General features: G+C 41.2%; 1 protein-coding gene across 1 annotated transcript; it reads right to left on the bottom strand.

Moving 5' to 3' along the window:
- Positions 1-806: 806 nt before the first annotated feature.
- Positions 807-9994, bottom strand: LOC140196692 (exosome complex component RRP40-like). The gene is made up of 4 exons (XM_072256322.1): positions 9690-9994; positions 3556-3705; positions 1137-1288; positions 807-1054 (listed from the first exon to the last, which is right to left on the bottom strand). Exons 1-4 carry the CDS (start codon positions 9891-9893, stop codon positions 847-849), a joined length of 714 nt encoding a protein of 237 aa, XP_072112423.1. The 5' UTR covers positions 9894-9994; the 3' UTR covers positions 807-846.
- Positions 9995-15401: the final 5407 nt, after the last annotated feature.

The raw sequence follows: 15401 nt of genomic DNA, 5'->3' as shown, positions 1-15401 counted from the left end.
ATGTTGGGGAATGAACTGAAGCTTGGTTAAAGCACCCTGGGGAAGGACGATAATTTTGAGTCCTTTTGCTATTAGACATGGAGAGGCAGAGTGAGGTGGGGAAATATATGAAACACTGGAAGAGTGTATCACTCTAGTGGGCCACAGTGTTGTTTTATTATAAGTGTTAACACCACTCAGTGCATTGATTACAAGTTACTAAGAAAAAAACCTTTTACATTGTTTTTCTTACTGTACAAATATTTTGTTATAAAAGGTTATTTGAAACAAAAGTGAAGATTAATATCCAAATGCACTGATTAAGATTCAATATAGTTTACCAAAATATGTGAAATCTACATGTGAAAAACCAAAGCATTTACTTGCATTTAAAATACCTTTCACAAAGCGTTAAACTGCACTGCACACATAAAACTGTTACATTCAGAACTATAGCATTTTTATTCTATAATCTGTCAACTTCCCAAATGCTATAGAATTGATTGGTACAATGAAATCAGGAAAATCACAACTTAATTCTGAACATTCAAAAAGTGAAACCATACCTTTGCCGCATTTTAAAATGAAAAACTCATTATTGTACGACATCAAGATTCTTCGGTAAATCTCACAAGTTAAATCTTCAAGAAGCTTGTCTAGCTTGCATTAATTTTATCACCGTAGTACAGCTTGAATAGATGCTGTCCATCCACTATGTTGTTGTCAGATCAGTTACTGTGATAACTGGTTGAGAATTCAAGTACAATGCAGAAATAAGTCAGATTTGACCATCAACAAATGGAGTAATTAAAATATTCAGGCAGGGCCAATATACAAATGCTTTTTATTTAATCAGTAATGACAGATTTATGGCACATTCTCAGACAATTTTTTGAAGGTTTGTTTTCTTTGCTCCGAGGTCATGTTTTCACAGCTTTCTAGTATATTGGCTACAAGTAAAGTATGCTTAAATGTTCTGGCTTTTACCCATATCCGTCCATTCATTCCAATGACTATCTCAAAAGGGTACAATTCTCCAAGGTTCTTGATGACTTCACAGTTTGGAGAAAGTAGCCTGAAATCAATAGTTAAACAAAATATAAATCAGACAACTGTGACAATGAAGTGCTCAGAATATTCACAACTTAGTAACTTACTTGCGTGCAACACTCAGTGAAACTTTAAATAATAATCCATCAGGACCAATCACTCCCATTCCATTGGATCGTCCACAGCTATCAATGCAAACCAGTTCCGGTTCCATATCTTTATTGGCCACAACAAACTGCGCAAAGATAAGATCTCCTACCTACAAACAGAGGTGAAGTCAGAAGAGTAATAGTGAATCAGAAAGCTACAAATTCCCAGTCATTAATTTGTGCAATATAATATCAATAATAATTTTTTGTTGGAATTGGGTTACTATCACCGAGGCACAAAGAAAAATGTCTTGCATCCTATTCATACAGATCATTACACAGTGCATTATAGTACAAAGTGTAACAAAAACAGGATGCAGAATTAAAGTGTAAAAGCTACCAAGAAAGTGCAGTGCAGGCATACAATAAGTGTAATAACAAAGTAGAATGAGTCGAGAATCCATCTATTGTACTAGGGAACCATTCAATTGTATTCTAACAGCAGGATGGAAGCTGTCCTTGAGCCTGTTGGTACACACTTTCAGGTTGCATTTTCTGCTTGATGGAACTGGGGAGAAGACTGAATGATCAGGGTGGGTGGGATCTTTGATTTTGATGACTGCGTTACTGAGGCAGCAAGAACGATGGAGTCCATGGATATGCTGAGCTGTATCCTCAAGTCTCTGCAATTTCTTCTGGTGGGCAGAGCAGCTGACATAACAAACCATGCTTTATAATGTGCATTATTCACCAAAAGTGAACCTACTTTAACTTATACAGGTCAACCAGCCTCAGTATTTCCTACTGAATGTGTGATCCTTTGGCTGATTCTTGGGCTGCTGTTTACAAGAAGGCATTCAAAGCAGTCTATGTTATTGCTCTTTAAAAAACCAACGGGGTCTTGAGTGTGGAACAGAAGATCATGGGGCGAGTTGGAGATGGTTCCTCGTGGACGTTGTGCGCCAATTTTAAAGAACGAGCAGGGCCTGTGAGGCTTGTCAGTTGAGTGGCTGCAGAAGAGTCTCAAGAAGAACAGTGAGCAGCCAGAGATTGTTTTGCACTTGGGCACTAGTGACATAGATAGAAAGGGGGAAAAAGGTCCTATACAGTGAACATAGGGGGCTGAGGAAGAGGCTGAAGAGCAGGACTTCCAAGGTAGTACCCCCCGATCACTCCCAGTACCAGATGCTACTCAAGGCAGGAATAGAATGATAGTACAATGAATGAGTGGCTGAGGAAGCAAAGCAGGAAGCAGGGTTTCAGATTTCTGGATCATTAGGGTCTCTTCTGAGAAAGGACAACCTGCACAAAAAGGACAGGTTAAACTTGAGCCAAAGGGAACCAATACCCTTGCGGGCAGGTTTCTAAGATCCGTTAGGGAGGGTATAAACTATGTTGGAAGGGAGATGGGAACTGGAGTGATAAGGCTGAGGCAGTTGGTATACAAGTTGATGCAGTGAGACTGAGGAAGGACAGGCAGATAATAAGACAAAATTACAGTCAATGGGATGTGTTGAAGTGTAACATGGATGCAGAAATCAGAAAGTGTGAACAATACAGGACTGAAAATGTTATACTTGAATACAAAAAAAGGTAGATGATCTTGTAGCAGTTAGATTGGCAGATATGACATTGTGGGCATCAATAAGTCCTGGCTGTAAGGGATTGATAGGTTCTTGGTTAGTCAGGGCATCAAAGGTTAAGGGAAGGCAGGAGAATGGGGTTAAAAGGGATAATGAATCAGCCATGATGGAATGCCGGATCAGACTTGATGGGCCGAGTGGTATATGTAAAATTTATTATTTATTTATAAAACTTAACAATACAGTGCAGAGTAGGCCCTTCCATTCCGTCGAGCCATGCCGCCCCAGCAAACCTGATTAACTCTAGCCTAATCATGGAACAATTTACAACGACCAATTAACCAACCCAGTACATCTTTTGATTGTGGGAGGAAACCAGAGCACCCGGAGGAACTATGCATTCCACGGGGAAGTCGTACAGACTCTCATAGAATGGCACTGGAATTGAACTCCATGCTCCAGAAGGCCTGAGCTGTAATAGCTATGTTACTGTGGTGCCTCTATTCTGCTCCTATGTCTTAAGGGCTTTGTGTTGAATAGCCACAGTGACAGAATTTTGGCATAGTAACAGAATTTTTCTTCCAAAAATGGTTCATTTCCACTATTCAGGCTTACACTGCTGATGTTGGGTCATCTATACAAGCTGACAAAAGTAGTGGGAGTATTTTGCATTAAACTTAAAGCATTACTATAGAAATTTGATTTTTATTAATGATTACAATTTGAGAAGACTAGATAATTATTAAATACAGCTCACGTTCATCATTTGTCTAGTTCTCAAGATATCTGCGGTAAAAATCTTAAGACTTATTCAATCTGGACTGTCTTTAAAGGACAAGAAAAGCAATACTTACTTGTACATTTGGTCGGTTTCGTTTTGTAGCTCCTTCAAATGCTAAATAAGATAATGAGGCTTGTTCACTTCCTCCAACATCAACTTTAAATATATCACCAGATTTTGTGGTCACAATTCCTATTACATATTCACCTTTAGATGGTACATACTGGTTAGGAGGAGGAGGAGAAGAAAACAATAATTCATATCTTTTCCAAGAGGAATGTGTTCTGTAAACATTTGTAGATTTCAAACATAAACTATACAACATCAAGATCAAACATTATTTTTGTATATCCAGGAACAAAAGTCCTTTTTTGTAAAATTGCAATTAAAAATGAGTATCAATATCTCTTGGAATCTGTGCTTAGACAGTAGAAAGTTCTGCTTGAACAGCTGCAGAACCTGTGCTTCATAGCTCGACATATGCACACACAAGTATGCTCAGGTGAAATGTAAAGCTTACTTGCAGCAGCATCACAGGCATATGGCATCATACAGGCAGCATTCACATGAAAAACTAAACAACTATTACAAGAAAGAACAATTGTACAAAAAGTACATAAGAATACTCATAACAGAAAACAATGATTTGGCAGATTCCTCTTATGCTGATAAATCAGGTGGTTTGAGCTGACTAAGCTTTAGTACCATATCTGTTCTTTAGGTCCTGAATTTTGGACATGAGCAAAGTTGCTGAATTTTTCAACAGCTTCACTACGGGACATACATCATAATGAATGTTAAAAAGCCAATTAAATATTAAAAAGTCTAGGGTGGTAAGGAGTTGTGGGGGAGATATTTGGTAGCAGACTAAGATCAATTCCTTTGTTTTTCATTATTACTTCGGATATGCTTTCAACAAGGCTCATTGGAGACAAGGGTAAAAGCCAACATTCACCCCTTATCCCAGAGACACTAAGCTGAAGACACATGCACAGATGAATTAGCAAGTTGATAGCAGTACATGAAGTGCCTGCAAAGTCACAATTTTTCAGTAATTGGAGGAAGGTTGTCAGATGGAGTATGTAGGAAAATGTAATATTCATTCCTTTGAAAGGAAGAATGAAAGGGAAATTATTTAAATTGTGTGAAGCAAAAGACTTTTGATACAAGAGGATTTGTGGTGTCTAGTGCAGGAATCACAAAGCAAGGTATGCAAGTACATTAAATAATTTCAGAGATATTGAATATTGGCAAGGAGTATTACAAGGAATATAAGAATTTACGTAACTTTACTTGGTGGTCTTGCAGTACTACATTCTGATTTGGTCACTAAGAAAAAGGTGCTGAATCAGAGGGACATTAGAACCGCTTGTCCTTTGTTTCACAGGATCCTGGTTAACCCCTTCTGTACTGGATGCAGCGATTCAAATCGATGGGTTTACTATACACAGTCAGGGTAGATCTATAGAGTCTCTCAAAAGCAGAGGTGGAGTAGTATACCTCATGATCAACTCTTCTTGGTGTATATATATCAGTGCTGTCCCAATTCTGCTCACCAGACCTGAAATATCTAGCAGTTAAGTGCCGTCCTTTTTACCTACTGCGGGAGATTTCCGGGATCATTTTGGCAGCAGTATACATTGCACCTCAGGCCAATGTCAATCAGGCTTTAAATGATCTGAGCTACGGGAAGAACAAGAACAAAACAGCACACCCTAACATCTTCACCATTGCTTTGGAGGATTTTAGCCAGGACAGTCTGGAGAGAAAAAAAAAAATCACTAAGCAATTACCATCAGCAGATCACTTGCAATACTAGAGGAAACAACACACTGGACCTTTGTTACACCACCATCAAGAATTCCTACCATGCTATTCCACGCCCTCACTTTGGGAAATCTGATCACCTGGCTGTACTTCTTACTCTGAGTATAGGCAGAGAATGAAGACTGAGGACCAAGAAGGTATGGACAAGGGAAGCACAGGAGCACTTACAGGACTGCTTTGAATCAGTGGACTGGACTGTATACATCTTCGAACCTGGATGAGTATGTTGAAGTCTTTACCGACTTCATTAAAACCTGTGTGGATGAGTGTGTGCCTACAAAGACTTGCTGTACATTCCCAAACCAAAAGCCATGGATGAATCAGGAGGTACATCGTCTGCTGAAGGCTAGATCTGTGGCATTCAAGTCTGGCAACCCAGGCCTGTACCAGAAAACCAGGTATGATTGACAGAGGGTTATATCAAGGGTGAAGACACAATTTTGAACAAGGCTGGAGGCAACATCAGGAAGCTACGACAGCCCTGGCAGGGTTGCAAGACATTACTTCCTACAAAGCAAAACCCAATAGCATGAATAGCAGCGATGAGTTCATCTGGTAGTGAAGCAATGCCTTCTATGCCCGCTTTGAAAAGGAGAATATAATTACAGCTGTGAAGATCCCTGCTGCACTTGATAACTTTGTGATCTGTCTCAGAAGTCGATGTTAGGCTGTCTTTAAAGAGAGTGAACCCTCGCAAGGCAGAAGGTCCCAATGGAGTACGTGGTAAGGCTCTGAAAACCTGCCAACTAGTTGGCAAGAGTATTCAAGGATATTTTCAACCCCTCACTGTTACAGGCAGAAGTTCCCACTTGCTTCAAAAAAGCAACAATTATACCAGTGCCTAAGAAGAATGTGAGCTGCTTAATGACTATTGCTTTGTAGCATTCACATCTACAGTGATGAAAGCTTTGAGAGGTTGGTCATGACTAGACTGAACTCTTGCCTCAGCAAGGACCTGGACCCAGTGCAATTTGCTGCAATAGGTCAACGGCAGATGCAATCTCAATGGCTCTTCACATGGCTTTAGACCACCTGGACAACACAAACACTTATATCAGGGTGCTGTTCATTGACTATAGCTCAGCATTTAGTACCATCATTCCCACAATCCTGATTGAGAAGTTACAGAACCTGGGCCTCTGTACCTCCCCAGCTTCCTAACCTGAAGACCACAATCTGTGCAGATTGGGGATAACATCTCCTCCTCACTGACGATCAACACTGGTGCACCTCAGGGGTGTGTGCTTAGCCTACTGCTCTACTCTCTATATATACACATGAATGGGTGGCTAGGCATAGTTCAAATACATTTATAAATTTGCTGATGATACAACCATTGTTAGTAGAATCTCAGATGGTGATGAGAGTGGGTTCAGGAGCAAGGTATGCCAACTAGTGGAATGGTGTCACAGCAACAACCTGGCACTCAATGTTAGTAAGACGAAAGAGCTGATTGTGGACTTCAGGAAGGACAAGACGAAGGAACACGTACCAATCCTCAGAGGGATCAGAAGTGGAGAGAGTGGACAGTTTCAAGTTTCTGGGTGTCAAGATCTTTGAAGATCTAACCTGGTCCCAACATATTGATGTAGTTATAAAGAAGGCAAGACAGCAACTATACTTTATTAGGAGTTTGAAGAGATTTGGTATGTCAACAAATACACTCAAAAACATCTATAGCTGCACCGCAGAGAGCATTCTGACAGGCTGCATCACTGTCTGGTATGGGGGGTGGGGGGGGCTACTGCACAGGACCTAAAGAAGCTACAGAGGGTTGTAAATCTAGTTAGCTCCATGTTGGCTACTAGCCTACAAAGTACCCAGGACACCTTCAAGGAGTGGTGTCTGAGGTGCATTATTAAGGACCTCCAGCACCCAGGGCATGCCCTTTTCTCACTGTTACCAGAAGTCTGGAGGCACACACTCAGCGATTCAGGAACAGCTTCTTCCCCTCTACCATCTGATTCCTAAGTGGACATTGAACCCTTGAACACTACCTCACTTTTTTAATATACTTCTGCTTTTTTTGCATGATTTTTAATGTATTCAATATACCTATACTGTAATTGATTTACTTATTTTTTTTCGTCTATATTATGTATTGCATTGAACTACTGCTGTTAAGTTAACAAATTTCACGACACATGCCGGTGTAATAAACCTGATTCTGAATATACTTGCATCGGAGGCAATGAAAAGAAGGTTCACCTGTTTGATTTGTAGATGGAAGGATAGAAATTTGAAGGGAGGTCGAGCATATACTCTTTGGAATTTAGAAGAACCCTGATGGGAATTGCAGGATGGATTCAAACAAGACATTTCCCCTAGTTTATCGATACAGAGTATAATTATAAGAATAAGGGTCTATTTAATAGTGGTGAGGGTTGTAACTTGTTGGAATTCTCTACCTCAGCTGAGGAGGCAGAGTCATTAAATATATTCGTGGGAGAGGTTGATAAACATTTGCACTATCAGGAAGTTAAATGAAGAATGAGGAAAAATTGTGTTGACACCAAGATTAAATTTACTAAATGGCCAAATAAACTCAAAGACTGGATTAATTAACCTGTAACCATGTTTCTTGTTTTAATGAAAAATTGTGATCAAACTATGAAAACAATACATGCAGGAAACTTGCTCACATTTAATGCATTTCCCCCAACATTCAAAAATTATTTAAAAAAATCAATAATGAAGTAGGCAACACACAGAAAATGCTGGAGGAACTCAGCAGGCCAGGCAGCATCTATGAAAAAAAAAAGAGAGTACAGTCGACGTTTGAGACCAAGACAGGACTGGAGAAAAATAAAAGGTGAGGAGACAGGATTAGAAGGGAGGACAGGAAGAAACACAACGTGACAGGTGAAACTGGGAAGGGGTGAAGTAAAAGCTGGGAATTTCATTGATGAAAAAGATACAGGGCTGGAGAAGGGGGAATCTAATAGGAGAGGACAGAAGGCCATGGAAGAAAGGAAAAGGGGAAGGAGCACCAGAGGGAGTCAATGGGCAGGCAAGGAAATAAGGTAAGACAGGGTAAGGGGGATGGGGAATAGAGAAGGGGGGGGGGGGATACCAGAAGTTCCAGAAGTCAATGATCATGTCCTCAGGCTGAAGAATACCCAGACAGAATACAACTTCCTAGCTCTTTACTTCATCCCTCCCAGTTTCATGTAGCACTTTGTGCTTCTTCCTCCCCTCCCTTCTAACTCACCTTTCTTTTCTTCCTGTATTCTTTTCCATAGATGCTGCCTGGCCTGCCAAGTTCCTCCAGCATATTGCGTGTTGCTTAGATTTCCAGCATCTGCAGAATTTCTCTTGATAATAATGAAGTGGGTTTGAAAAGTAATGCAAGGAATAGTAGTGGAAATTAAATTTAATTCTAGCTATCAAAAGGGAGCTGGATAAATACGTGATGTGCAGTGCTACATGGTGTAGGAGTGGAAACAGCTGTATTTCTCTTGATCATTACAAATGACAGGTTGCGTAGCAGTGCTGCACCTGTTGCAATATGAATAGGCTAAGTGAAAGGAGAAAGCCATGGCAGATAGAAAACTTGTCAGCAGTTTGATCAATTAAAACACATTTTCTGATGAGATTGAAAATGTAGCCAGAGGCCCCAAGTATCTTTGTACAAATAACCAAATGTTACACTTGTACAACAGGAAACTAAGAAGTAAGATGAGTAAAAACATTGAGACAAACTATTAAAATTATAATACACCACATAAGACTGCACTTGACATACTGTATATTGATCTACTTTTTACCCAAGGCAGGAGTCATTTGTTGTAGTGTGCTCAACAGAAGTTCGTGAAGATTGATATGCACCTCCTCAACTCAGAAGAATAATCTTACTGGAATTAAAATTAGTCAAAAAGTGCACGGGATACAGAGATGTTGCTTCTTAAGGCTGGGTTGACTAGAACATGTGGAGAGCCTCAGAATAAGGGGTCTGCCACTCAGGGTTGAGATAGTGTCCTTACCCAGAGGACAGAAAACCTTTTTATGCAACAGGGCTATGAAGACTCAGCAAATGAAAGAATTTAAAACAAATCGAACACATGGAGACATATCCAACACTTTTGAATATTTAAGGTATCGATTATGAATACAGAGACGTTAAACAGCGAAGATTTTCGTACTGACCAGACTTGAGTGACCGGAAAGCTGTCGTTGCCAGGAGACACAGAGACTCGAGCCAAGGGCTGAAACTACCAAATTGGTATAAACACCAGGACAAGCCCGTCCCATCTCATCCTCAGTGCAAGTGAATTAAATTAAATATCTCCTACAACTAATTCCTCACAACCTTGGCCTCGGTTCCCCACCGAAACCACACACACACACAAACTGGAAGCCGCCTTAAGGCCCGTCACTCACCCGCTTCTGATGTGAATCCACCCAATACATCGAGGGCTCCTTATGTCTTAGAATTCCCGATTTACAAGCAGCCAGACCCAGCACTGAGCCCTGCCGCCGCAGGCCAGGCCCGCACAACACCTTAGCGCTGTGCGCAGCCGGAAAAGTGAGCAGGTCGCCGGCCAACACAACATCCCCTACAGCCTCGGCTGCGCAACGCGCCATGCTTCCCACCGGCTTCCAGTGACCTCAAATCATCGTCACTCGACCGCTCATTCCACGCCTAGCCAATTAGCATCCAGTGACCTCGGGCGGATCGGCTTCGGTGTATGTGACGTCACGGCGTACGGTTCCTACAATCATGTGATAAGCGTTTGGCGCGTAGTAGCCCCGCCCCTTGTGGCGTCACGATTGTAGTAGCGCGGATGATGAATGAGTGAATTTGAGGAATAACCCTGTGAATTTAGATAATGACCGTCGTTTGTTCTTATTTTACAGAGGGTTACAAAATAAGAGGCTCTTAAAAAAGTTGCACATTTCTCATGTGAGAAACTAAACTTGAGCTTCCGATCCGCTGCTCCTTCTCGGAGGACACTCATAGTCAATTTATAATGAACGTATGTATGTTAGCTTGAGATTTAATATCTTGCAGACATTTTTAGGAAAATAAAGAAATACAATAGAATTTTTGAGAAACTATACATTAAGACTAAAAACAACCAATGTGCAAGAGAAGACAAACTGTGCAAATAAAAATACCGAGAATATGAGTTGTGAAGTCCTTGAAATTGTAGAGTTTTTTTTGAGGCAGTGTTCAATGGTTGGGGGTGGGGGGGTTGAGGAGGGCTTTGCCTATGATGAACTGGTCTGTATCCACCACTTTCTGTAGACTTCTGTTCTTGGACATTGGTATCTCCACACCAAGTTGTGATGCAACCAGTTGAGATAGTATCCACTGTGCATCGATAGAAGTTTGTCAAAGTTTTATGTGACATGCTGTAGCTATGGAAACTTATAAAAGAGTGTAAGTGTTGTGCTTTCTTTGTTGTCGTATTTACGAGCTGATCCCAGGACCGATCCTCTGATATGATAATGGCACAGACCCTCTACCCCTGATGCCCTAATGATATCTGGCTCATGGACCTCTGGTTTCTTCCTCCTGTGCTCAATAGTCAGCTGTTTGTTAATGTTGAGTAAAATGTTGTTTTAGCTCCACTGAACCATATTTTCAATCTCCCTTCTGTATGTCAGTTTCTCAGTGTAGGTTTTCGCAAATAAAACGGCGAGGCGTTTTATGCTTAAGAAAAAAAAAGTACAACTCATTTATTGAACTCCACAAAACTGAAAACAAAGTGCGGTAAAAGTCCTTTACGTAATTACATAATCACGTCAAACCAGTCTCTTAAAGGGAAATCCCAACTCATTGTCGATGGTTATAAATTATGTTCCATGAGTGGAGGAACAGCAGGTGCCTCTCGGGCTCGACCAGAGGTTCGTCGACACGCTCATGGTCATGTTGTGATCCCAGGCGCATGGCAGCAGAATACTCCAGATCTTGGTGGGCCGGTTTAAGGCGATCTGCCGAAGTACGTTCAGGTTTACCCCGCTATGATAAAAGTATTTTCTCCCTGTTCCAAAACAAGGAACGGGCTATTGTAAGGGGGCCTAAGGGAATGTTGGAGTGCGTCATTGTGGACGAAACGAGGCGGATTGTAGGTCAACAGGAACCTAAGAGTGTTGTATGGCATGATTAGGGGTAGGAATAGAACATATAAATCTACAGCACATTACAGGCCCTTCGGCCCACAATGTTCTGCCGACCATGTAACCTACTAAAGAAACTGCCTAGAATATCCCTAGCGCATAGCCCTCTATTTTTCTAAGCTCCTTGTACCTATCTAAGTGTCTATTAAAAAACTCTGTTGTATCCGCCTCCACCACTGTCACCGGCAGTGCATTCTATGCACCCACCACACCCTGTGTGAAAACTTACCCCTGACACCCCTTCGGTACCTACTTCAAAGCACCTTAAAACTATGACCCCCTCTGACTATCCACACAATCAATGCCTCTCATCACCTTATACACCTCTATCAGGTCACCTCTCATCCTCTGTCGCACCAAGGAGAAAAGCCCAAGTTCACTCAACCTATTCTCATAAAAGGTCCTCATAAACGCTCTCCAACCCAGGCAACATCCTTGTAAATCTCCTCTGCACTCTCTCTATAATATCCACATCCTGCCTGTAGTGAGGTAACCAGAACTGAACACAGTAATCCAAGTGGGACCTGACCAAGATCTTATATAGCTGTAACATTACTTCACGGCTCTTGAACTCAATCCCTTGTTTGATGAACGACAACACACCAGACGCCTTCTTAACAACACTGTCAACCTGCGCATCAGCTTTGAGTGTCCTATTCACACGGACCCCAAGATCTCTTTGATCCTCCATACTGCCAAGAGTCTTACTATTAATACTATATTCTGTCTTCAAATTTGACCTACCAAAATGAACAACTTCACACTTATCTGGGTTGAACTCCATCTGCCACTTCTCAGGCCAGTTCTGCAATCTATCGACATAGCGCTGTAACCTCTGACAACCCTCCAGACTATCCACAACTTGTGTCATCAGCAAACTTACTAACCCACCCTTCTACTTCCTCATCCAGGTCTTTTATAAAAATCACAAAGAGGTGGGATCCCAGAAAAGATCCCCGCAGAACACCATTGGTCACCAACCTCCCTACAACCACCCTTTGCCTTCTGTGGGCAAGCTAATTCTTGATCCACAAAGCAAAACTTCCTTGGATCCCATGTCTCCTTACTTTCTGAATGAGCCTTGCATCAAATGCCTTACTGAAATCCATATACACTACATCTATTGCTCTACCTTCATCAATGTGTTTTGTTACATCTTCAAAGAACTTAAGGCTTGTAAGGCACGACCTTCCCTTGACAAAGCTATGCTGACTACCCCTAATCAGATTATGTCTCTCCGAATGTTCATAAATCCTGCCTCTCGATCTTCTTCAACAACTTGCTCACCACTGAAGTGATAATTTCCTGGGTTATCTATACTCCCTCTCTTGAACAAGGGAACAACATTTGCAACCCTCCAATCCTCCAGTACTTCTCCCGTCCCTATTGATGATGCAAAGATCGTTGCCAGAGGCTCGGAAATCTCCTCCTTCACTTCCCACTGGGGTATATCTTGCACAGTCCTGGCGACTTATCTAACTTAATGCTTTTCAAAAGCTCCAGCACATCCTGTTTCTTAATATCTATATAGGTGCAAAGGAATTGAATTTACTGAGGAGGGTGAAACATTGTTGAGAGGCTACCGAGGTAGACATTTTGTAAGGAATAAAATCATCTAGCACTCATAATGGCTGCCCATGTACCAACTCAACCACGGGTGACTGCGGGTCTTTTGGAGCTGTTCTGAGCCCCAGCAGGACCTACAGGACACATTCATTTCAACACTCATTGCTCTCGCACATATTTTGATACCATCAGCAAACTTTGCAACAAGCCATTAATTCCAAATCCAAATCATTGACATATAGTGCAAAAAAAATCAGTCCCAACCCAGACTCCTGTGGAACACCACTAGTCACTGGCAGCCAATCAGAAAAGGCTCCCTTTATTCCTAATCTTTGCATCCTGCCAATCAGCCAGTGCTTTATTCTTGCAACACACACAAAATACTGGAGGAACTCAGCAGGTCAGGCAGCATCTATGGAAAAAAGTACAGTCAATGTTTCAGGCCAAGACCCTTCATCAGGACAGAAGAAAAAAGATGAGTTGAAGTAAGAAGGTGGATAGGGAGGGGAGGGAGGAAGAAACACAAGGTGAAATCTTTATCCATGCTAGGATCTTTCCTGTAATACTATGGCCTTGTAACTTGTTAAACAGCCTCATGTGCGGCACCTTCACAAAGGCCTTCTGAAAATCCAAGTGCACACCATCAACCGATTCTCCTTTGTCTATCCTACTTGTTATTTCTTCAAAGAATTCCAACAGATTTGTCAGGCAAGATTTTCCCTTGAGGAAACCATGCTGACTATGGCCTATTTTATCATGTACCTCCGAGTATCCTAAGTCCGTATCTTTAATAATCAATTCCAACACCTTCTCAAACACTAAGGCCTATAGTTTCCTTTTGCCTCTCTACCTTCTTGAAGAGTGGAGTGACATTTGAGATTGTGCAGTCCTCCAGAACCATACCAGAATATAATTATTCTTAAAAAATCAATACTAATGTCTTCAGCCATCACTTTCAGAACTCCGGGGTGTACACCTTCTGGTCCAGGTGACTTATTTACCTTCAAACCTTTCATTTTCCCCAAGAGCCTTCTCTCTAGTTATGGTGGCACCTGGAATTTCCACCATATGGCTAGTGTCTTCCACAGTGAATTCTAATGCAAAATACTTATTCAGTTCATCCACCATTTTGTTCTCCCCCATTACTGCTTCTCCAGTATCATTTTCCAGCGTTCTGATATCTGCTCTCGCTTTTCTTTTCAACTTTATGTATCTGATAGAAACGTTTGGTATCTATCCTCTTTAATATTATTGGCTCGTTTATTTTCGTATTTATCATTACCTTCTTAAAGAGATTTTTTAGTTGCCTTGTGTTGGTTTTTAAAAGCTTCACAATCCTCTAAATTCCCACTAACTTTTTGCTCTATTATATGCCCTTTCTTTGGCTTTTATGTTGGCTTTGACTTCTCTTGGTAGCCACGGATGTGTCATCTTTCCTTTAGAATACTTCTTCCTCTGTGGGATGTATATATCCTGTCCTTTCGAATTGCTTCCAGAAATTCCAGCCATTTCTGCTTTGCCGTCATCCCAACCAGTGCTTTTTCCAATCAATTCTGGCCAACTCCTTTCTCATGCCTCTGTAATTTTCTTTACTCCATTGTAATATTGATACATCTGATTTTAGCTTCTGCTTCTCAAATTTAATGGTGAATGTGATCATATTATGATCACTTTCCCCTAAGGGTTCTTTTATCTTAAGCTCTCCAATCAATTCTGGCTCATTGCACAACACCCAATCCAGCATAGCTGATCCTCTGGTGGCCTCAACCATGAGCTGCTCTAAAAAGCCATCTCATAGGCACTCTAGAAATTTCCCCTCCTGTAATCCAGCACCAACTCGATTTTCCCAATCTACTTGCATATTGAAATCCCCCATCACAATTGTAACATTGCTCTTTTGGCATGCATTTTCTATCTCCCGTTGTAATTTGTAGGCCATGTCCTTACTACTATTTGGGGGTCTATATACAAATCCCATCAGGGTCTTTTTACCCTTGCAGTGCCTTAGGTCTATCCACAATGATTCAACAGCTTCTGACCCTATGTCACCTCTTTCTAGTGATTTGATTTCATTTTTTACCAATAGAGCAACATCGCCCCCTCTGCCTTCCTGCCTATCGCTTTGATACAATGTGTCCTTTGACGTTAAGCTCCCAGCTCAAATCTTTCAGCTATGATTCTGAAATGCCTATGTACGGGGTTTTTTTGTATGTTAAATTTAAAATGGCTTCTTTGTTCTGTTATACCTGGGAATGCTTCTTTGTTATGTTAAACGCTGAGAAAGTCCTTCCCGCTAGCAGTTTGTTTTGTATTATCTATTGCTATGAGGATGAATGAACCAATTGGGATAGCTTTTATGACTTTGGTCTATCTGGAAGATTTGTATGCGCGGGGTTTTGAGGC

Source organism: Mobula birostris, chromosome 4 (genome assembly GCF_030028105.1).
Source record: "Mobula birostris isolate sMobBir1 chromosome 4, sMobBir1.hap1, whole genome shotgun sequence".
Lineage (NCBI taxonomy): Eukaryota > Metazoa > Chordata > Chondrichthyes > Myliobatiformes > Myliobatidae > Mobula > Mobula birostris.
Note: the sequence above shows the minus strand (reverse complement) of the source record. Positions and strands in the feature narration are given on the sequence as shown.

Excerpts from the sequence above, each read along its gene's own strand:
- LOC140196692 (XM_072256322.1), bottom strand. The coding sequence starts at position 9,893 with ATGGCGCGTTGCGCAGCCGAGGCTGTAGGGGATGTTGTGTTGGCCGGC. Across the intron at positions 3,706-9,689 it reads TGGATTCACATCAGAAGCGG|TATGTACCATCTAAAGGTGA; the intron begins GTGAGTGACGGG and ends CCTCCTAACCAG. Across the intron at positions 1,055-1,136 it reads TCACTGAGTGTTGCACGCAA|GCTACTTTCTCCAAACTGTG; the intron begins GTAAGTTACTAA and ends TATTGATTTCAG.